The 24,588-nt window shown below is 35.3% G+C and overlaps 1 protein-coding gene across 12 annotated transcripts in view; it reads right to left on the minus strand.

Annotated features, from left to right (window-relative positions):
* Positions 1-1,160: 1,160 nt before the first annotated feature.
* Positions 1,161-24,588, minus strand: part of RGS22 (regulator of G protein signaling 22) — a 170,749-nt gene continuing 147,321 nt past the window's right edge. For 3 of the 12 annotated variants that reach the window (XM_070481397.1, XM_070481394.1, XM_044743901.2), the window contains 5 exons: positions 16,495-16,593; positions 14,711-14,804; positions 14,514-14,594; positions 14,223-14,270; positions 9,017-13,389 (listed from right to left, as the gene is read on the minus strand). In XM_070481397.1, coding sequence (XP_070337498.1) covers positions 14,266-14,270; positions 14,514-14,594; positions 14,711-14,804; positions 16,495-16,593 — 279 coding nt within the window. In that variant the 3' untranslated portion in view covers positions 9,017-13,389; positions 14,223-14,265. Of the gene's footprint in view, positions 1,505-9,016; positions 13,390-14,222; positions 14,271-14,328; positions 14,595-14,710; positions 14,805-16,494; positions 16,594-24,588 lie in introns of those variants that run through there. The other 9 variants (XM_070481392.1, XM_070481391.1, XM_070481401.1 and 6 more) reach the window with 6 other exon arrangements.

Raw genomic sequence — 24,588 nt, forward strand, 5'->3', positions numbered from 1 at the left:
AAATGGTTAGAAGCTCGGTAGGTGGAAGAGGGAAGCGATTCCCAGGCAGATGGAATAGGCGTGAAACTGCCATGATCTATTTGTGAGCTGTAAGTAATCTGTTCAATGGTTCTCAAAGTGTGGTCTGTAGATTCTTCTTTCAGGGAGTCCATGAGGTCAAAACTATTTTCATAATAATACTAAGATGTTATGTGCTTTTTTCCCACTGTGTTGATATTTGTACTGATGATGCTAATACAATGGTGGGTAAAACTTCTGGCCCCTTTATATGTATCAAAGCAGTGGCACCAAAATGATTGTATTCTTCACTTTTAAAGAAAAAAAGAAGCCAGTTTCACTTAAGAATGTCCAAAAGTATTAACGTCATTAAATGTTCACCCTTGAGTATACATCTTTTTAATATTCTAATTGATGAATTGGGAAGTAAACAGAAAGCATACCAAAGTATAATGGTTATCTCCAGAAAAAGCATTTGTGCAATTGTTTGAGTTGCCAGCTGACCTACCCACTTTCTTCATGGAACACCATTTTCACTTGAAAGGGTTGACATACAAACTATAGTTATTCAGATTTGGGTACCTGGCAGATGTTTTCTCAAAAACGTTCAAAGTGAGACTGTTACTTTAAGGAATACAACAGACAGTATTTTTCCCAATGATAGAATATGAGCTTACAAGCCAGAATCAGAATTCTGAAAAACTTAAATCTACCACTGTGAGTTTGACAGCTTCCCAATACTTAAAATTTTTTCTGATGAGATCAGTGGTGATTTTTTGATTTTCTACAATAAAATGTCAACATTTGAAACATCTGCATAACTCAGAGTGAACCACTTTTTTTTCAAAAGAACAGTGCATGAGGTTACAAAATCACACGTGGATGAAAAGACCCATTTCACAAGCAACATAGACAGATGCATTTTCATGTAGCAGAGAATGGAAAGTGTTGATATGGTTTCGGATTCCATACTGCAATTAACCTTTAAGAATCTACCAGTGTTCAAGTGTTGGTGTAGTGTAAAGAAGAATACCCATAATTATCTGAGAAGGCTATTTAAATACTTCTCCCTTTTCCAACTACATATCTGTGTGTGGCCAGATTTTCTCCATGTAGTTTGACCAAAACAACATATCACAACACTTTGAAAGGAAAAGCAGATATAACAATTCAGCCATCTTTTATTAAGCTAGACATTGAAGAGACTTGCAAAAATGTAAAACAATGACAATCTTTCCCTAAACTACACTGTTTCAAAAACAGGTTTTAAAAATAAAAACGTGGGGGCCAGCCCGGTGGTGCAGCAGTTAAGTTCGCACATTCCGTTTTGGTGGCCCAGGGTTCACTGGTTCGGATCCTGGGTGAGGACATGGCACTCCTTGGCAATCCATCTGTGGCAGGCGTTCCACATATAAAGTAGAGGAAGACGGGCACAGATGTTAGCTCAGGGCCAGTCTTCCTCAGCAAAAAGAGGAGGACTGGCAGCAGATGTTATCTCAGGGCTAATCTTCCTCAAAAAACAAAATAACACACAAAAAACACAAAAAATTAAAAATGTGTAATTTATGCTAACACATTTATGTTTAATATGTTTATTATTGATATTTTAATAAATCTTTTTGACAGTTGTTTTAATTTCTAGTTCAGTAAATATCAATAGACAGAAACCACGTAAACAAAAGATCTTTAATATTTAATTAATATTTTTAGGAGCATAAAAGGGACTTGAGACTAAAAACATTAAGACTTTCTGGTTTTATTGCACATGAGGAGAGATGATAGACACGGTAGGAAGTGTGAGACAATAAACGGGTATGTGCTTGATGCTAAGGCCTAAGGTCTTCTCCTGTAGGAAAGAGAATTATTGTAATAGCCCTTTAATAATACCAGCAAACACTTCATATACAAATGAAAAATAAAGATGGACACTTCTTTGGTGCATGGAATTTAGCAATTCAGTAATTTTTTGCGAATGGCTTTATGGAGGTATAATTTACATACCATAAAATTCACTCATTTTAAGTTTCAATGATTTTTAGTAAATCTATAGAGTATTACAACCATCACCACAGTCCAGTTTTAGAACATTCCATCACCCCCGAAAGATCCCTTACGCCCATTTACAGTTATCCCTGTCTCCATCCTTAGCCCCAGGCAACCACTAATCTAATTTCTGTCTCTACAGATTTGCCTTTTCTAGATATTTTATATAACTGGAATCATATAATAAGTGCTATTTGCCTGTCTTCTTTCACTTAGCATCACGTGTTTGAGGTTCATGGATGTTGTAGCATATATCAGTAGTTCGTTCTTTTTTATTGCTGGATGGTATTTCATTGTATATATGCACAACGTTTTGTTTATCCATTCACCAGTTGACTGATTTTTGTGTAGTATTCACATTTTGGCTATTATGAATAATGCTGCTATGAATATTAGCATACAAATTTTTTATGTGGAAATATTTTCATTTCTCTTGGGTAGATTCCTAGGAGTCAAATTGCTAAGCAGTATAGTAAATATGTTTAACTTTTTAAGGAACTGCCAAATGTCTCCCAATTGCTAATTACATTCCCACCAGCAATGTAGGACAGTTCCAGTTTCTCTATACCCTTTAACACTTGTTATTGTCTGTCTTTTCGATTATAGCCATCATAGTTGAGTGTGAGTTCATATCTCATTGTGGTTTTCATTTGCATTTCCCAAAGGACTAACTATATTGAATAGCTTTCAATGTGCTTATTAGCCATTCATATATTTTGTGAAATCTTTATTCCAATATTTTTCTCATTTTAAAGTTGGGTTGTCGTATTATTAAATTGTAAGATTTATATATTCTAGATATAAGTCCATTGGCAGGTATATGATTTGCAAATATTTTCTTTCAGTCCTTTGTCTTTTTATTTTAATGGGATCTTTTGAAGTACAAAAGTTGTAAAATTTTACAAAGTGCCATTTATCTATTTTTTTCATTCATTGGTCTATGATGTAGTTGATTTAGTATGAAGAAATCTTAGCCTAACCCAAGGTCATGAAGATTTTTCTCCTATCTTCTTTAAAAAGTTTCAGTTTTATTGCTTACATTTAGGTCTATGAACAATTTTGAGGAAGATTTTGTGTATGATATAATTTGTTTTTGAATTGCCTTGGCACCTTCAGTGAAAATCAGTTGATGATAAATATATGGATTATTTCTGGACTTTCAATTCTATAACACTGATTTGTATGTCTATCCTGATGCCAATACCACATTACCTTGATTACTGTAACTTTATAGTACAGTTTGAAATTGGAAAGTATAAGTCCTCCAACTTTGCTCTTATCAAATTTATTTTGGCATGGATCTTTTACATTTCCATATAAATTTTAGGATCAGCTTGTCAATTTCTACTAGAAAAGTCTGAAGAATTCTGATAGGGATTGTGTTGAATCTGTTGATAAATTTCAGGAGAATGGCATCTTAACAATATTGAGTCTTTCATTCCATGAACAGGTCATGCATCTCCATTTAGATCTTTAATTTCTTGGCAATGTTTTACAGTTTTCAATGTACAAGTCTTGCACTTCCTTTGTTAAAATTATTCCAAAGTATTTAATTCATTTTGGTGTTATTGTGAAAAGCATGTGTTCATTGTGCCCATTTTTGGTTTCTTTATTACTAGAATAGGGAAATACAATTGATTTTGTATATCGATCATGAATTCTGCAACCTTGCTGCACTAGTTTACTAGCTCTGGTTTTTGTGGATTCTTTAGAATTTTCTACACATAAATCATGCTATCTGCAAATAAAGACAGTTTTACCTCTTCTTTCCAATCTGAATGCATTTTCTTTTTCTTATCCGATTGTACTGGCTAGAATCTCTAGCACAATGATAAAGACAAGTGCCAGGAGTAGACATCCTTGCCTTGGTTCCAGTCTTAGAGGGAAAGCTGTTAGCCTTTCAACATTAAGTATAACGTTAGTTGTAGGTTTTTTGTAGATTCCTCTTTATTAGTTTGAGAAAGTTCTCTTCTTATTCCTAATTTGTTGAGGGTTTTTATTAGAATGGCAGTTGGATTTTGTCAAATCCTTCTCTATTAAAACGATCATGTGGTTTTGTCCTTTATTAATACAGTGTATTACACACTAAATGATTTTTGGATTTTAAACAAATCTTGCATCCAGTTTGCTTTTGAACTTCTTGGGTGTGTAGATTAGTGTTTTCCATTAATTGGTGGAACTATTTTGGCCACTATTAATTTTTTTTAATGCATCTTTCTTTCTATGGCTCCTTTTAAGCATATATTGTGTGCCTGATGGTGTTCCTGAGTTCCTGGAGGCTCAGTTCATTTATTTTCATTCTTTTTTCTTTCCATTCTTCAAATTGGCTAATCTGTCTTGATGTATCTCTAAGTTCACTGATTCTTCTGCCAGTTCAGATCTTCTGTTGAACTCTCCTAGTGAATTTTTTCATTTCAGTTACTGCACTTTTCAATGCCAGAATTTCCATTTTTCAAAATTTTCTTTTTATTGATATTCTCTATGTAATTAATTATTGTCATCATTCTTTCCTTTAGTTGTTTAAAGCTCCCTTTAGTTATTTAAGCATATTTATAATAGCTGATCTGAAGTCTTTGTCTGCAAGGTCTAACATGTGGGACCCCCCAGAGACAGTTTCTATTGACTACTTTTCTTCCTCTGTATGGATTATACTTTCCTATTTCTTTTCATGTCTTGTAATTTTTGGTTGAAAACTTGACATTTTAGATAATATATTGTAGCATCTCTGGATTCTGATTCTTCCCCCAGCCCCAGGGGGTTGCTGTAGTTTTGTTTGTTTATTTGTTTAGTGACTTGCCTGGACTAATTCTATAGGGGAGATTCCTCTCCAGTGTGCAGCTGCTTATGTCTCTGCCCAGTTTTTAAAAATATTCTTGCTTTTACTTTTAAGTGTTTCTTCCTATGGGTCACCTCTGGATCAGCACAACTTAGTGGTCAGCCAATGATTGGTCAGAAGTTGCACTTAAACACTTTGAGCTAGTAAGGTTTCCATTCTTTACTGATGCATCGATGTGTGGTTAAGGGACCACATTCAAAGTTTAGGCAGTCTATAAGGTAGCCCCAACTTTCACATTCTGAGTAAACAGACCTCACACTCAACAGGCAATGAGTATATAGTTAGGGTTCTCTCTGATCTCTCCTGAGCATGTGTGTAGCTAGTGCAAGCGTACCAGCTTCCAAATAACCAGGGATATGTAAAAGTTTATCAGTGACCACTAGGGCTTTCTCATCACAGATTTCTCTTACATTTCTGGCTGGTCTGCTAGTATGTTGCTTGCCCCAACCAGAGGCATGACAGTTTAGCCGTGAAGTTGGCCTTCCTGGATATTTGCTATTGTTCCTGGATAGTCTCACTGTTTTGCCAAAACTTCTGGAAATTAGTTTTTCCAACTTCTGATCTAAATCAAATCAGCCCCCTCTAGCAGCAAGGCTGCTGGTCCTTATGACCTGCCCCATTCTGGTAGAACCACTACATCATGGAACAGGAGGAGGAGAATGGAAGCAATGCTAGACCAAGATGCCACAGATTCCCAACTATTCCTCTTAGGTTTAGTAGTTTTTCTTGAAAAAATGCTTCTCAATTTATTGTATACCTCTTTCCATTTCTATAATTCTCAAGTGGTTGTTTTGACAATTTTGCCCCAATTGATTGTCTCTTTTTGGTGAGACGATTTGCTGAAGTTCTCACTCAGCCTTTCTAGAAGTCTCACACTATTTAGCAATTCAGCAATTTTTTAAAAGTTGCTAAAGTCACCAAATTTGATATGTCAAAACTAAGTATATGCTTTATATACCTTTTTCTGAAAATCCCACAGATATGATAATAAAGAAGCCCAAAGAGAATGAATGTATTAAAAGTACTGAAGATGGAAAAGGAACTCATCTGCGGACCAGAGATTTTGACAATATTTATAAAGCATAAAGCTGATAGGCTCATGTTGACATATAAACCAGAGCAGAGAACAGAAACAACACAATTATGATGGTTTGAAAAGGGAAGACTGGGCAACCCAGTAGTCACAGTTCATCTTCTCAGCAGGAATTGTGAAGACACCTTGTGCAATGGACTGAAGGTTTACGTGTTCCCAAAATTCCTATGTTGAAATCCAAATCTCCAATATCATGGTAAAGGAGACAGGGCCTTTGGGAGGTTTTTAGGTCATGAAGGTAGAGCCCTAATGAGTGGGATTAGTGCACTTATAAAAGAGACCCCAAAATGCTCCTTTCTCCCTTCTGCGATGTGAGCACACAGTAAGGAGACAGCCATCTAGGAACCAGGAAGTGGGTTCTCATCAGACATAGAAATTGCTAGCACTTCGATCTTGGACTTCCCAGCCTCCAAAACTGTGAGAAATAAACTTCTGTTGTTTATAAGCTACCCAGTCTATGGTATTCTGTTATACAAGCCCAAACTAAGACACCTTGTTAGATCCTGATTCTACTCTATGGGAGAAACTCCCTTGTCCCTAGTCCTTTGGGGCCCCTGGCTTTGCCTTCTGAGAAAATTTTCCTTATCTATTATCCTCTAGGCCACATCTGAAGTTGGCATTGGAAAGTAGGCCTCTTTGGAAATCGTACAAATTTCACAGCCTGTAAGTTTGGGGACCTGGAGGTTGTTTTATAGATTGAAAAATTACAGGCATTTTCAGGCCAGGTTTGTGGGCTTGTTGAGAATACAATTCCATTAAAATTTAGTAAGTTTTCAGTCTATTTACCACCAGTTGGTTCCATGTCAAAATTTTTTCTGGTCACAGTTCTTAAACCTGCCAACTCTCTTGTTTTATTTATTCACTTCTGTGCTTAGCCCATTTCTGTCGGTTATTTTAACGGTGGCTATTTTAAGGTCATCTAAAACAATAGGCTAGATTAGGATAGGTAGTCATGGGAATAGCTAAAACTTGGGGATTCCATTACTAAAAGGAATAAGATTAGGATAGATGTTGGGAAATAGCAGTCTCTGTATGATGGGGTTAAGGAGGGAGATTACCACTCATCATCATGTACTGTTGAATTTTTTCTTTAAAGATTTTATTTTTCCTTTTTCTCCCCAAAGCCCCCCAGTACTTAGTTGTATGTTTTTAGTTGTGGGTCCTTCTAGTTGTGGCATGTGGGATGCCGCCTCAGCATGGCTTGATGAGTGGCGCCATGTCTGTGCCCAGAATTCGAACCTGCGAAACCCTGAGCTGCTACAGCAGAGTGCACGAACTTAACCACTCGGCCACAGGGCCAAATCTTTTTTTTTTACTAAGCACATACATTAGTTTTATAATAATTACAATAAATAAGAGTTTTCTAAAATAATAACTACTTCAGGCCAGGCCTGAATAGTATTAGGGTATTTGACTCTGGAAAAGGAAATAGCATAGAAGTATAGTTTTACTTTTCATCTTTTGATCTAAAGTTCTAATTCAAAATATAGAAATAATTGATCATCGAGGAATACCCCAAACCTCCGCAGACAGTTACACTTTAAAAAGCTTCAATATTAGAAACTCATAGAATCACATAATATTAGAGCTAAAAAACAAAGGGAACCTCTGTTCTTTACACATGAGTAAACCGAGACTGAAGGAAGTAAAATAAATGACCCTCAGTCAGAAAGGTAGCAATAGATCCAAGATTAGAACCAAAGCTTACTGAATCATTGGATATATACCAACTGAGATATTTCTGAAGCAGAAAGGTCACTGTAATTTTAAAAATAGTATGCCAATTAAGAAAAAATCAATTATTCACAGATTATGTACTATAAAGAAATTTTCAATTATATGATAAGTGATGAAGACACACATTTAAGAAATATAACATGAATTAGGTTATATATCTAATATTAAATTTGTTTATTAGAAAATAATACACACAAGCTGAATCTGACCCAACTGGCCAAATTACTTTTGTATTATTTCACTATTGTATTTATTTCAAAATACATTTATTCACCCCAAACAATAATGCAAACAAAGTATGAGCTCAACTTTCTCATGTTTTTAAAGGTATAAGCTGACATCATATACATAGTAATTTGGGTATTTTTATACCTAGGACTCTTCAAAAAGCAAGTTGTCTTTTCTTTAATGAAAACTTGTAAAATCAAGAAACAGATCAGATGCAAACATATAGCACAATTAAAACTTATTTATTTATTTGTACAAACCTAAGTCAGATTTAAAGCTACTTTTAAGATTACCTAAAATATAGTATATGTTACATTAAATGTAAGTAAAGAATTTAAGTTTTATTAATTCAACAAACATTGGCTGAGCATCTTCTTTAGGCATTATATTTCCAAAGATGATGTAAAAGAAGAGAAATTATTCAAGTGGATGTAATATAGATACTCACTAAAACAAATAAGTCATCATCAGTTATAAGGCACTGCTGGTAGTGTTATGGAGCCAGCAGGTGTGATCTTTTTTTAAAAAAATGATATGCCAGGGAACTGGAATTTAAAGGTTCTATTGTAATTAGAAATTTCAAAAAATAAAACAGCAGTCTAAAGCAGTGGTTCTCAACTAGGAAAATGTCTGGAGATATTTTGGGTTTTCACAACTGGGGAGGTGCTACTGGCATAAAGTGGGTAGAGGCCAGGGACACTGTTAAACACCCTACATTGCACAGGATAATCTTCTACAACAAAGTGTTAGCTGGCTAAAATGTCAATAGTACTGAGGTTGAGAAACCCAGGCCTAAAGTGATTAAAGTGATTTAACGTGATTTAATAAGCATTAATTTCTTCTCCGAAAGACATGATGACACAAAGATGTATTTTCATAAATATGAAAAGTGATGTGGATAGAACAGAGATTATATACTTTACATAAAATTGCCACATTACTATGTATTTATAATTACAAAAACACCAATGGCAATTTTTTGTGAGTAGCGTTATATTGAATTTTGTTAGATGAACAGTGATTTTTATCTTCCTACGATTTTACAGGGAACATATTTCCTTCATTTTTTCTTTTTATTTTTTCTAAGACTTTTTTATTTTTCCCTTTTCTCCCCAAAGCCCCTCGGTACATAGTTGTGTATTTTTAGTTGTGGGTCCTTCTAGTTGTGGCATGTGGGATGCCACCTCAGCATGGCTTGATGAGCAGTGCCATGTCCGCACCCAGGATTCGAACTGGCAAAACCCTGGGACACCAAAGCAGAATGCACGAACTTAACCGCTATGTCAGCAGGCCAGCCCCTCTTTCATGTTTTCAACAAACATTTAATGAAAACCTATTTTCTAGATGTTCTGTGTAAGGTGCTGGAACGAAAATTCAAATAACAGTTTTATTAGGGAAATAGGTATGTGAACAAAAAATTACAGTCAAGGCGACTAGTGTTGTTATAGAGTAATGAACAAGCTCGAGTGGTAGGACAGAAGAGGGAGTGATAACTTCTGTGGCTGTTTGAGGGATCTAGGGCAAGAAAAGAATATCAAAGATGGCTTCCTAGAGGAACAAATGCCTGATCTGAATGTTTATATCAGAACACAGGAGGGTCTTATGCATATGCCATGCTAAGTAAGGAACTTCTATTTTACCAATATAACAGGTTTACCAATCATCTCAATGAAGGCTTTAGGCAAGGTAATACATAGGAAGGTATGCATTTTAGAAAGATAGCTCTGAGAACAGCTGGAGGTAGGCCAGGCAGGAGAAAGAGATACTAATTAGGACTTGGATCCAAGATGATAAGAATCTAGAATAAGGCAGTCATCCAATGGGGGACAGAGAAGGAGAAGGAGATGCACTGAAGAGATGTTAAAAAGAATCAGTAGAACTACAGCCAGAAGACACTTCCTGAGCACACTAATATAAGGAATTGCCTCTAGTGGGAAAAATTGAGATTAGCCCATGCTGTGGGATGCTTTGAGGGTAGGTCAAAAATGAACATGTAAATATTTATAAAATAAAAATTATCAATTAAAAATATACATATAACACAATAAAAACTTTAAGTTTTCTTAATTTTATCTTAATAAAACTGACTACAGAATCCCTTAAAATACTGGTGTCAAACTTCAGGGCCTCCACCCAATATGTAAAGAGCTTAAAAGTCATCACTGCCATCCTCACAACAAGGAAAAAAAGCTAACCAAACTGAAAATCAACAAGTCTTCTTGGATCCTTCAAAGAATTGTGTTAACAGGGCAAACTGCTGCCCCTAAAACTGCAGAGACAGACAGGCAGATACAGAGAATTACAGTTACTGGGAGCAGAAGCCAACAGCTAGAGCTAATTTCGGCAGGAATACTTTAAATTGTAATTGATGAATTGCCTGAGTGTAGACTAGCTTGAGAGTTAAAAAATCCAAGGGGCCCCCACATTCTTGAATTTTACTTCCAGGAGCTCTACCACGTTCTCACTGTAAAGATCAGAGAAAAACTCCCTCCAGCTTCTGGCAGGGGGAGGAGCAAAGTAACCATTTTGGAATACACCCAGAGCTCTCTGTTCTTCCTAACAAGGCCCACCCTAAAGGGAAGATATTTCACCACAGCGTAACAGGCTGGGGTTTCATCAAAGCCTAAATGACCTGGGGAAAGGGAAATACTCAACTCAGGCTTACTAAAAGGCTGAGATCCAATCTCAGTCTTCCTCTCCTCTCATATTCTACCACCACATCAACAAAGCTCCTATATAATAACAGGGATTACAGCTAAAAGAACTGCAAGCCTCAGACCCTATTAAGGAGTCTCTAGGAAAACCCCAAACAACAGAGGAGACAAAAACAAGGACATAGAGGAAATTTCAGCCTCTAACATCACAACTGCAGCAAACAGTAAATACAGCCTAACTCCTAGCCAGATAAACATAAAACCGCACATTAAAGGCCCATATACCTCAGTTCCTTTTACCTGATACATCATGTCTTGTTTTCAACAAAATATTACAAAGCATGCTAAAAGAAAAAAAATAAAAGCCCCAGAAAACAAAAAACAGAACACAGTCTGAAGAGACAAAGCAAGCATCAGAACAAGATCTAGATATGGTAGAGATTTTAGAATGATCAGACTATAAATTTAAAATGACCATGATTAATATGTTAAGAGATCTAATAAAACAGTATACAACATGCAAGAATAGATGGGTAATGTAAGCAGAGAGATGGAAATTCTAAGAAAGAATCAAAAGGAAATGCTAGAAATTGAAAACACCATAAAAGAAATGAAGAATGCCTTTGATGGGCTAATCAATAGACTAGCATAGCTGAGGGAAGAATCAGTGAGCTTGAAGAGAGGTCAACAGAAAATTCTAAAACTGAAAAGTAAAGAGAAACAAAAATGAAAAAGGCAGAATATCCAAGAACTGTGGGACAGTTACAAAAGATGTAACATATGTGTAATGGAAATACCAGAAGAAGAAGAAAGAGAAAGGAACAGAAGAAATATCTGAAGTAATAATGACTGAGAATTTTCCAAAATTAATGACAGACCCCAAACTACTGATCCAGGAAGCTCAGAGAACACAAGCAGGATATATACCAAGAAATCTACACCTAGACACATCATATTTGAATTGCAGAAAATCAAAGACAAACAGAAAATTTTGAAAGAAGCCAGGGGGACAAGATAAGAATTGCAAACTTCTCTTCAGAAACCATGCAAGCAAGAAGAGACTGGAGTGAAATATTTGAAGTGTTGTGAGAAAAAAACCACTAACCTAGAATTCTGTATCCAGTGAAATTATCCTTCAGAAGTGAAGGAGAAATAAAGACTTTCTAAGGCAAACAAAAATTAAGGGAATTTGTCTCCAGTATATCTGCTTTGCAAGAAATGTTAAAAGAAATTCTTCAATGAGAAGAAAAATGATATAGGTCAGAAACTCAGATACACATAAAGAAGAGAAGAGCATTGGAGAAGGAATAAATGAAGGTAAAATAGTATGTATTATTTTTCTTATTCTTAATTGACCTAACAGAAAACAGTTTGTTCAAAATAATAATAGCAATAATGCATTCAGTGATTATAGCTTAGGATGAGCGAAACGAATTGACAGCAACGTGATAAGGGACAGGAGGGAGGAATTGGACATACTCTATTATAAGGTACTTGCACTACCCATGAAGCAGTATAGTGTTATTTTGAAAGCAGACTTTCATTAGCTGTAAATGTATATTTCAAACTCTGGGGAAACCAATGAGAAAATTTTAAAAAGAAGTCTAATTGATATGCTAAGAGAGGAGACAAAAGGGAATCACATAAAATGCTCAATTAAAACCAAGAGAAGGCAGAAAAAAAGTGGAATACAAAAAAAGAAACAAAGAACAAGCGCAATGAATGGAACACAGATACAAACTTCACAGCCGCTATGCTGTATGAGGCAGTATGGAAGCAGAGGAAAATACAAAGTTCCAACGCTTCAAAAAGAAAGTGTCCAAAAACCACTACTTTAGAAAAAAATGATCTCTGAAGTGCCATCTGATGCTTTCCCCCTTTAAAATGTCTCACTCTTTAGAGAATTAGGAATGGCAGTTTCTACTCTGAAAATACTTTCTGGGATTGTATTAGAGGGGAAGTCTAATGCTTCCGATCCAGTAATCCAGATTATAGTCCTTTGAGCTTCTGAGTCCTGAGGCCTACAGATGGTGAAGGTTCATCCTCCCAGGTCATTTCTTGCACATTCTCCTTTCCCTCCAGGAAAGAGGATAGGAGGGTATGTCTCGATTCTCTTTGCTACAAGTTTAACTCCTGTTAATAAGAGGGCTTTTACTTTTTAAATCTCTTCTCTTGCTGCCTTAACAGTTTGTCACAGAGTGGTCTGTGGAACACCTGCATCAGAATCACCTTAAAGAGGGAGATCCCTGGGGCCTGCTCAAGAACTACTGCCCAAGAATCAGACTCTCTTCAGAGAGTGAGCCCAGGAATTTGCATTGTCGTAAAATGTCACAAGTGGGTCTTATGCCCACTAAAGTTTGAGAACCACTGCTTTAATATATGGTTCCTTTAGAGTTGAGGATAGGGATGGAGTGGGGAAGGCTCCTCCCATTATCTTTTGCGTCAATTTATTGTTAGGAATATTAGTCCCCTAACCACCTACTGAATATATCTGCTAATCAAATATAGTAAATGCTCAAGGAATATTTGTTGAAAGATTACTTGAGGAGTGTAACATTATCCTTCCTTAAGGTCTGTGATAAGCAAAACATTTTGATTCTTCTAACCTAGATAGAAGTCATTTTATTCTAAATAAGTTTTTAAACATTTTATAGTCTTGTGTGTCATGTGAATAGGATAGCTGTATTTTAAAACTGTGGGAGTAAAACAAGCCAAACTTTATTTAGATGGTAGGCTTGCTCTAATGCAGACCATCAAAAAATCACTTGAGCTTCCATGACAGTTAAATTTGGTTTAAATTTCTGCAAAAGAAAAATAAATGGTTGAAAACATAAGCAACTACAGAAAATATAAATCCAACAAAAAACTTACACAGAGTTGTAATAAGGATCAAAAAAGTTAACAGATGTGTCAGCAAAACCTAAATGTTGGGGCTGCTGTGAGGCTGGTCTAAGGGGTGGGGGAACTGTCAGAAGGGAGTAGTGGCCAGGATCAACCACAAGAGAAAAAAGATGAGCAGGCTAAGAACATAAAAGGCCTCCTCATCAGACCCACCTAAGAACCAGAAAACTGAAGATTTGGGGAAACAAAAAGCCAAGCTGAAGGACAGAAGATAAGAGAAAGGAGACTTTTACTGGGTTCTTCAAGCATTAGGTCAATGGGTTACCCTACATTATACTACACTACTCCTTTGTGGGGGCATTGTTAAACTCTAACATTAGTATCCAATCAAAACCGTAAAATCACATCAGTATCCATATGAGAGAAGGACCTCGGTTTGATTTTCAGTTATTTTCAGTTCCTTCTTATAGTCCCAACTTGGGAAAGTGGAGCTTGGAAATCTCAGCTTGTGAAAACTTGGGAAACTGAGCTCGAGCCCATTCTTCCATACATGTTCTTTGTGGAAGAGAAGAATAGATAAGGAGTAAATAGCAGCAGTAAATGATCATTCCCCAGAAGCCTTCCTTTTCAGGAGACTGTGCCATTCAGAAGGGAGGCAAGAGGCTCCTATCCATCAATTTGTTAGCGGGGCATGTATGTGTGTGCATGTGTTCTGAGGGTGTGCATATGTGTGAGTGTGCATGAGGGTGTGTCTTAGAGGGATATAGAGGGTATGATCAACTTTCAGTCTTACCTTGCACCTATCAGCAGCAGGATATACGCTCACATGAGTGCTCTCACTCTGGAAAGGGGATGAAGTGTTAGGTATACATCTTAAGTCTTTCCTCCTCAGCAGAAAGAGACAGGAGACACACACACACACACACACACACAAAGAAATTCTCCTAACTCGGGGGTCAGAGCAGTTGGGAGGGAGTCAGTCCTCATCCCTTTCTGCCCTGTATGTTCTGGATGGCCAGGTGAGCGGCAGAATTCTAACAAAAAGGGGAAAACAACTGAAGATAGACTATCACTGGAAACTCACTCAGGATGTTGTGGGAAGATACAGTCTTTTTCAGAGATGCAGCCGAAGCAGTAGACTTAAAATTTGTAAAAGATGGTGCGGCTGCACAAAAATAGAGAAATAAGGAAAACAGTGAAGTAATCATTGGCAAAGTTCTCTAAAATTAATCTGTGATAAATGATAACATAGCAACTCTGTAAACAAAAAGCAATAATTACCTGCAAACAACTTTTTTTCCAGTTCTTCTTGAATTTTAAGAAGAATCCTTTCCTGTTCTAAGGCTTCTATGTACTTGGAGTAGCACCAGGTTGGCTAGAAAGACAATTTTTAAAGTTAATTTTGGAAATATTTGCCCGAGGAAATAAACTGAAGGTAATACGGCTTATATAAGCCCCTTCATTTAAACTTCTTATTGAAGTCTAACACATACAGAGAAATGTGCACATATCATAAATTTATAATTCTATGAATTTTCACAAACAGAAGTCACTCATTTAACCTTTTACCTGGGTACCACAAATTGTTACCGATCTACCTTACTCCATTTTAATAAGAAGATTTATGATGAAGTAAAGGTACTTTTTTCTATAGCCTTCACCTAAATTTTTTAATTCCCTGGCCCCAGTTTGTGTGTGTGGTGGGGGAAGTGAAGGTGATGATGTTCTATTTCTCAGTGAATCAATGTCACAAAAGCTTTATAGACTTCTCGATAGCTATTCAGTCACTTTTACATATTTAATTTGATTATGCAGTTTGGTGCTTAGAAAAGATCCAAATTGGGGGGGGGGATAGTTTTACATTTGGATTAATTACAATTCTTCAATGTGCAAAACCTATCTAAAACAAATGCATATACAAGCATGTGCACTTGCCAAATGGCAGTGTACTATTATTTTAGCAAATTCTAGAGTAATTCAGCATGTGTATCTTAAATAGCAACAACAATAACAATAATAATTTATATTTATAAAATGGCTTTGGTTTCCAAAAGCTTTTTAGTTTCTTACAAAAATCTTGAGACATATGACAGGAAATCATCAACATCATCATCATCATCATCATCCCTTTCTCTCTCTCTTCTCTTTCTAATAGATAAGGAAACAGGCTCAAAGGAGATTAAGTGATTTTTTTTCCCCACTCAAGGTAATACTGACTTCTAATTGACAGCCTAAAAATTAAAGGCCTGGTATCTCTAATTCTACATTTCCCCCTTTATTTTTACACCATGTTTCTGAAATGTAATGCTAATCATTTGCTAATGAATGTACTTCCAAATGGCACTATTAAGTATCATATACTTTTAGATATATCTTTTTCAATGTATGGTTCCACAAAATTGGACTTTTCTATTCTCTCAACAATAGCTTCATAGTCTATCAGTTATCTTAGGTGGGTGGCTGAATTTATTTGCCATTCCTAAATACCAAAAAGATTGTTTCTTGAGCTAGTATTATTCTAAGATGCAAACACTTTTACTATAAGTCATTAAAAATGGACATAAATTAAACTCACAAAATTTTAGGGAACTGATATTAATGTACAGTTGTAAATGTAAATATAAACATACAAATTGTAAATATATCAGTTGATGGTTATGTACTGGCCAATTTTATGACCACTTCAAAGAATTAAAAAATTTAGACTAAGCATTTGACATTCTTCTTTCTTCTCTTAACCCAAGAATACATCAACCTATATGTGTTCTATCTTGTTCTATATCTTATTCTCTCTTTTCCACTAAGATAGCCATTTCAACTTCTGCCACTGAAATCTTCTTCATATGTACCAAGAAATTATTTTCCTTGATTATACTGTCCAAGATCAGCTGAAATTTAATGTTCTATGAAGGGTCAAGGAAGTTCTCTTCCAATCTCTCCTCTTATTACAATTTTAGCCTCATTATCAAACAAACAATCTTTGCTAATGTAAATGACTGAGTTACTGCATTCTCCTACCCAATGGTCTGTAGGAGAAGTGGTATCTCTACATCTTTCCTGCTCACCTGTCGGCTGTATGCTTGTAGGCCTAAACCTGGGTCACCGACTAAAGCAGAGGTTTTGACAGCAGATCCTGAAGTACTTGTATATTGTTTGACTCCATCCTGTAATTACATTATTCCAAAAAAGGCAGAATGCAGTATTAATATAAACTTACAGTTAGGGAGTCATAACATCATATGAAAAAATATTTTGCAGTGGGCACCACACCTGAAGTTTCATCAAGTCACTATCACTAATGTGACATAATCTGTTAAATCTTTTATTTCATATTAATATAAAAATATTAAAAAATAAATGACAGAAATTATGGAGTTGAATGTAAAAATCACCCCCAAATTCTAGCATCCAAGAAAAACCACTACAAACATTTTCATGACATCTATCCAAATTTCTCACTAGGGAAATGCTTAGATATAATCTATAATTTTAATATTTATATTTTGTTGCATAAATTTAAGTCAAATGAAATCACACTATACGTACTCTTTTTAAAACCTGCTTTTTCAGGCAAAATGTTGTAACAATGTTTCTATGTGAATAAATGTAGAACAGGAATGCAAAGGACAGGGCCTTTGTATCATTCACCAAGTATGCCTACTGTAGAACACACAGGATACACTTGCATATTTGTTGGATGATTAAATGAATAAAATACGCCATCAATTTCAATGGACGAATGGTCTTATGCACTCAAATATTTGTTGAACGATAAAAGAACAAACTATATCATTATTTCAATGGGTGAATAATATTCCAGTAAAGGGATGACCATAGATAATATAATCAATGCCTGCTATTAGAAACTTAGGTCATTTAAAATATTTTACTATTAGAAATGATGTTGTGTATATACATCTTCGTGCATTTTTCAAACTCTCTCCTTTGGGATAAATCTCTAGAAGTATATTTGCTGGATTAAAAAGAATGAAGATTTGAAACAATATATGATCATACTTTCTCCAATAACACATGAGTTTGTAGGCCTATTTCTCACACCCTTAACCAACACTGGATATTTTCTTCTTTGCCCATCTGCATGTCTTTGGCTAAAAGGGAGGTTAAACGTCTTTTAATGCTTTTAATCATTTGTATTTCTTTTGTGAATTGTCTGTTAATACCTTTGCCCAATTTTCTGTTAGAAGTATTTATCTTGTATTTATTTAGTTAGAAGTATTTATTTTTATAACTTACATCATAGATTTTATGTTTCTCAGTTTGTCTTTTAGCTTTATTTTTTGCCATTTAAGTAAAGTTTAAAAATTTTATTTAGTTACATCACTTTGATCCTATAATAATTTGCCAGTGTTCATTTTAAGCACTTGATATTAAATTACATGAAAGTTTTTCATGAGATTCTCTTTCTCCTGTCATAATTTTCTTCAGATTAATCAGTTCCATTTGATTCCTTTATAAGAATAAGAGATGGAGGAGGATGTATTTCATATTAGTATTTGTGTTAAAAAGGACACTTACTGCTTCAATATTAGTAAGATAACTAACACTTTATGATGTGCATTGTGCTTCATATGTCTTATTTAATCCTACCCCACAACGTAAATTCTATTACTATCACCATTTTGCTGGAAAAAAATGAGGTTTTGGGAAATGAAGTGGTCTGCCCAAGATACTACAACTGATCAACGGTAAGCCAGGATTCAAAACCAGGCAGTCTGACTCTAGAGACGGCACTCCTACCCACTACACTATCCTGTCCCAGAGCAAATACAACCTTACAGTTACATAGTGGAATCGCTCACGTGGTCTTCTATACATATTTTAATTAATCCCTCTAAAATCATGTGAGATTAATATTACCATTAGGTGATAGATAAAATTGAGGTTAAGAAACTTAAGAGTCCCACGCCCATGGTCACCTAAGGAAATCTAATGCTTTTCACAGTAACTGATGTTTTTCAAAGTATACATTTTTATGTTACAAAAAAGTTCTGGGTTTCCTATGTTCATTTTTTCCAGCATTTCCTCATATGTCTTCAATGACAATAAAATTTTGGAGCAAACATCTTCTACTATATTGGTCTTTCTTACCTTACATTTTCCATGTTAAAATAAACGCATGTGTGAAATTGTGCTAATAAGTGACACCAATATGTTTCTTGCATATAATAAGAATATTCAAATGTAGAATTCCCTTATTTTTATTTTTTAAAATTATTTTAATGAGGTCATGCTGGCGTAAAAAACATTGTGTGAATTTCAGGTGTACATTATTATATGTGAGTTTCTGTGTAGACTGCATCATGTTTACCACCAATAGTCTAGGTTTTATCCATTACCATACATATGTGCCCCTTTACCCCTTTTGCTCTTCCCCCTCCCTCCTCCCCTCTGGTAACCACTAATCTGTTCTTCTTGTCCATGTGTTTGTTTATCTTCCACATAAGAGTGAAATCATACAGTGTTTGTCTTTCTCTGGCTTATTAGGCTTAGCATAATACCCTCAAGGTCCATCCATGTTGTCATGAATGGCACAATTTTGTCTTTTTTTATGGCTGAGTAGTATTCTGTTGTATATATATATACCACATCTTTATCTATTCATCCATTGATTGGCACTTGGGTTGCTTCCATGTTTTGGCTATTGTGAGTAATGCTGTGATGAACATAGGGATGCATAAATCTCTTTGAATTGTTGATTTCATGTTCTTTGGATACATGAAATCATGTTCTTTGGATAAACACCCAGTAGTGGGATTGCTGGATTATATGGTATTGCTATTTTTAATTTTTTGAGAAAGCTCCTTACTGTTTTCCATAGTGACTGCACCAGTTTGCATTCCCAACAGCAGTATACGAGGGTTCCCTTTTCTCCACATCATTTCCAACACTTATTTCTTGTCTTGTTAATTATAGCGATTCTGACAGGTGTAAGGTGATATCTCATTGTAGTTTTGATTTGCATTTCCCTAATAATTAATGACGTTGAACATCTTTCCATGTGCCTGTTGGCCATCTTTATATCTTCTTTAGAAAAATGTCTGTTCAGATCCTCTGCCCATTTTCTGATCAGGTTGTTTTTTTTTTTGTTGTTGAGTCGTATGAGTTCCTGATATATTTTGGAAATTAACTCCTTGTCGGATATATGATTTGCAAATAATTTCTTCCAGTTGATGGGTTGTCTTTTCATTTTGTTCATGGTTTTCTCTGCCTTACAAAAGCTTTTTAGTCTGATGTAGTCCCACTTGTTTATTTTTTTCTTTTGTTTCCCTTGCCTGAGTAGACATTGTATTCGAAAAGATACTGCTAAGACTGATGTCAAAGAATATACTGCCTGTATTTTCTTCTAGGAGTTTTACGGTTTTAGGTCTAACATTCAAGTCTTCCATCCATTTTGGGTTAATTTTTGTGTATGGTGTAAGACAATGGTCTATTTTCATTCTTTTGCATGTGGCTGTCCAGTTTTCCCAACATCATTTTTTTTTTTTTTGGCTTGCAACAACACAAATTTATTATTTTACAGTTCTGAAGGTGAGAAGTCCTAAAATCAAGATTTCAGCAGGGCTGTGTTCTGGAGGTTCTGGAAGAGAATCATTTCATTGCTTTTTCCAGCTTCTAGAGGCTTCCTGCACTTCATGGCACATGGTCCTTTCCTCCATCTTTAAAATCAACAAGTCTTTCTTATGCTGCATCACTCTGACACTCCTCTTCTCCAACACCATTTACTGAAGAGACTTTCCTTTCTCCATTGTATGTTCTTGGCTCCTTTGTTGAAGATTAGCTGTCCATGGATGTGTGGTTTTATATCTGGGCTTTCAGTTCTGTTGCATTGATCTGTATGTCTGTTTTTATGCCAGTATCATGCTGTTTTGATTACTATATCTTTGTAGTATATTTTGAAGTCAGGGATTGTGATGCCGCCAGCTTTTTTTTTGTGTGTGAGGAGGATTGGCTCTGAGCTAACATCTGTGGCCAATCTTCCCCCCTTTTTTTTCTTGATTGAGGAAGACTGTCGCTGAGCTAACATCTGTGCCATTCTTCCTCTACTTTATATATGGGATGCCTCCACAGCATGGCTTGATGAGTGGTGTGCAGGTCCACACCCAGGATCCAAACCTGCAAACCCTGGGCTGCTGAGGTGGAGCACACGAACTTAACCACTATGCCACTGGGCTGGCCCCTGTTCTTTTTTTCCTCAGGATTGCTTTGTCTATTCGGAGTCTTTTGTTGCTCCATATAAATTTTAGGATTCTTGAGGAATGTCATTGGGGTTCTGATTGGGATTTTGTTGAATCTGTAGATTGCTTTAGGTAATATGGATACTTTACATTTATTCTTCCAATCCATGAGCATGGAATATCTTTCCATTTCTTTAAGTCTTCTTTGACTTCTTTCAATAAGGTCTTATAGTTTTCAGTGTATAAGCCTTTCACTTCCTTGGTTAAATTTATTCCCAGATATTTTATTCTCTTGTTGTGATCGTGAATGAGATTGTATTTTTGACTTCTCTTTCTGCTAGTTCGTTGTTAGTGTACAGAAATGCAACTGATTTTTCTATGTTGATTTCATACCCTGCAACTTTGCTGTAGTTATTGATTATTTCTAAAAGTTTTCTGGTGGATTCTTTAGGGTTTTCTATATATAGAATCATGTCATTGCAAACAGAGTTTTACTTCTTCCTTTCCTATTTGGATCCCTTTTAATTCTTTTTCTTGCCTAATTGCTCTGGTCAAAACTTCCAGTGCTATGTTGAGTAATGGTGACAAGAGTGTCTTGTCACCTTGTCTTGTTCCTGTTCTCAGAAGAATAGCTTTCAGTTTTTTACTGTTAAGTATGATGTTGGCTGTGGGTTTGTCATATATGGTCTTTATTATGTTGAGGTAGTTTCCTTCTATACCCATTTTATTGAGAGTTTTTATCATAAACGGATGTTGGATCTTGTCAAATGCTTTCTCTGCATCTGTTGAGATGATTATGTGATTTTTATTCCTCATTTTGTTAATCTGATATATCACATCGATTTATTTGTGGATGCTGAACTATCCCTGCATCCCTGGAATAAATCCCACTTGATCATGGTATACAATCCTTTTAATGTATTGTCATATTGGATTTGCCAATATTTTGTTGAGGATTTCTGCATCTATGTTCATCAGTGACATTGACCTTTAAATTTCCTTTCTTGTGTTGTCTTTGTCTGGTTTTGGTATCAGGCTAACACTGGCCTCATAGAATGACTTAGGAAGCATCCTTCCTCAAGATTTTGGAATAGTTTGAGAAGGATAGGTATTAAATCTTCTTCTAATGTTTGGTATAATTCACCAGAGAAGCCATCTGGTCCTGGACTTTTATTTTTGGGGAGATTTTTGATAACTGTTTCAATCTCTTTACTTGTGATTGGTCTATTCAGATTCTCCATTTCTTCTTGATTCAGTTTTGAGAAGATGTATGATTCTAAGAATTTATCCATTTCTTCTAGATTACCCAATTTGTCGGCTAGAATTCCTTTTTTTTTTTCTTTAGGATCATTCACTCTACAAAAGGGTTGCTTTTCAATTGTCAATATTTGTATCTAACCCTGTTAGTAGTTACCAGTTAACAGATATGAACAGACAAAAAGATCAACTAAAGACATTTGCATTTTTATAACCAAAGTATAATACAGATGATATAAATATACATCCTGAATTTTCTGGAGAAGTAGCAATTTAAGATTTTCTCTACTCTCATCATACCATATGTCCCAACTTTTGTTTCAGACAATATGTTTACCACATATCTAAGCAAATAGAGAATACTAAGGACTACGCTTAGAGAGCTCTGAAGCTTTTCCACAGAGTTTGAGGTACAGTCAGAGATCTTCTTTATATCCTCCTCACTTCTATATTAATTTATTCAGTAAATACATATTTAGAACCATTTGCTAAAATCTTACTTTTTAAGACTAACTCAAATTTGCCTTTTCTATAAGGTAAATAATATAAAATAATTAATCACTAATTTTCTGTGATTTCAGTCTTTTTGCTTATATCATTTGTAGTTAAGTGTATATGTGTATCTATCTACCTTATATTATATGTAAATTATACTCATATCCCTGGCATATGTAGTAGGGATCAGTATGTAATAGATGATCAATAAACCTCAATGTAGTAGACGATCAATAAAAGTCTAGTAAAAGAAGGAAGAAAAAGGAAGAATAAGTATGGAAAACTCTGTTGAGAAGCTATTTAGGCCACATTAGTAGAAAATAACAGCAGACTCATGTTAGACTCATCCGACTGGTGAAGTGCCACAGGTAGAATCAGAAAAGAGCTCCAAGCATACCTAAGTTAGACAACATTCTTTTCTCCCCTAAATCAATCCTTCAAATATCTTTCCCTCCTTAGCCTACCATCTTAGGATCACATTCATGCAGTTCAGCTGGATATGGATTTACCTCAAGGGACTGGAGAAGGTAAATGTGAGGATTTTCATTTAGTGAACTCTGTTCCTTTTCAGATTACATAGATTGGGCCAGGTGTATAGTTGGTTTGAGGGGAAAATAAGCTTTGGTATTATCTGATCTATCATTTATCACCTAAACAATTGGAAGGGAAATAATGGTGGAAATTTTTAAAATAAGTAATCCAAAATTTATTATATTTAACTTTAATAACATGTCATTTATATATATGAGCTTGAATTTGCCCCATGGTTACAGAACTCATAATATATCAACAAAAATATATGAGGCCACATTGTGAAGAACTGATTTGAGACAAGCAAACTTTTGCAGGCACCTCTCCTATTTTTTGGCTCCTGATTCCCACTCTGTACTTGAAATACCCTCAACCTCCAGATGATAAAAACACCAACCAATGATAAGCTTCTGAAAGTCTCATCTATTTTTTTCTGTAGCATCATTCATATAAAAATGTTATTGAATATTAAATACATACAGAAATATTTATAACACACATAAGATATGAACAATAACAACATCACCAAAGCCTAAGAAATACAATATTACCAATGCCTTTGTTCTCCTTTGTGTCATTCGTCTCCACCCCATCTACAAAAGTATCCACTATACTGAATTTTGCATATTTATCATTCCTTTTTCTTGTTTATATTTTACCACATTTGTATTGCTTAGTTTTGTATGATTTTGAACTTTACATAAGTAGAATTGACTGGTTCTATTCTTTTGCAACTTTTACACCCAACATTATACTCCTGATACTCATCCATGTTTATTATTGTGGTTCCAGTTTATTTGCTTTTCATCACAGCACAGTATTCTGTACGAATTTTTTTTATCCAATCTTCTATTAATAGGCATTTGGATACCTTCCTGTTTTTTGCTATTGAAAACTTGGTTGCTGTAAACCACGTGCATTTCTCCTGATATATGTGTCCATGACTTGCTCTAGGGTATATATATGTACAAGTAGACTTGCAAAGTTGAAGAAGTTTATGTGCATCTTTTAATTTACTGGATAAATTCAAATTGTTTTCCAAAGTGACTATCAATTTACATTCCCATACACAGTATATGAGTTCTGACTGCTCCACATCCCTATTATTGGTGGTTGAGGAAAATATAAGACACTTAAAAATGAGCAGAAAACAGCAGGTCACAATCATTATAAGAAGAAAACAGAAAGTGGGAACACCAACATTTTAGTTGATGACCGTACTCTCCAAGAAATCAAATCATGAATCAGAGGAAAACTATAACATAAGCAGCCAAAATGAATTAAATATTCCTACACAAAAATCTGCATATAAGAAATAATATTCCAAAAGACATATGTAGAAACTCAGGACAGAAATAGGCAGGAAATATAAAAAGGAAAATGTAAAATGCCAGTTTACTGAACTTAAAGATTGAAGAATGGGGCTGGCCCGGTGGCACAGCAGTTAAGTTCACACGTTCTGCTTCTCTCGGCCCTGGGTTCACTGGTTCAGATCCCAGGTGTGGACATGGCACTGCTTGGCAAAAGCCATGCTGTGGTAGGCGTCCCACATATAAAGTAGAGAAAGATGGGCATGGATGTTAGCTCAGGGCTAGTCTTCCTCAGCAAAAAGAGCAGGATTGGCAGTAGTTAGCCCAGGGCTAATCTTCCTCAAAAAAAAAAAAAGGATTGAAGAAAAAA

This window comes from Equus asinus, chromosome 12, assembly GCF_041296235.1.
Source record: "Equus asinus isolate D_3611 breed Donkey chromosome 12, EquAss-T2T_v2, whole genome shotgun sequence".
Classification (NCBI taxonomy): Eukaryota; Metazoa; Chordata; class Mammalia; order Perissodactyla; family Equidae; genus Equus; species Equus asinus.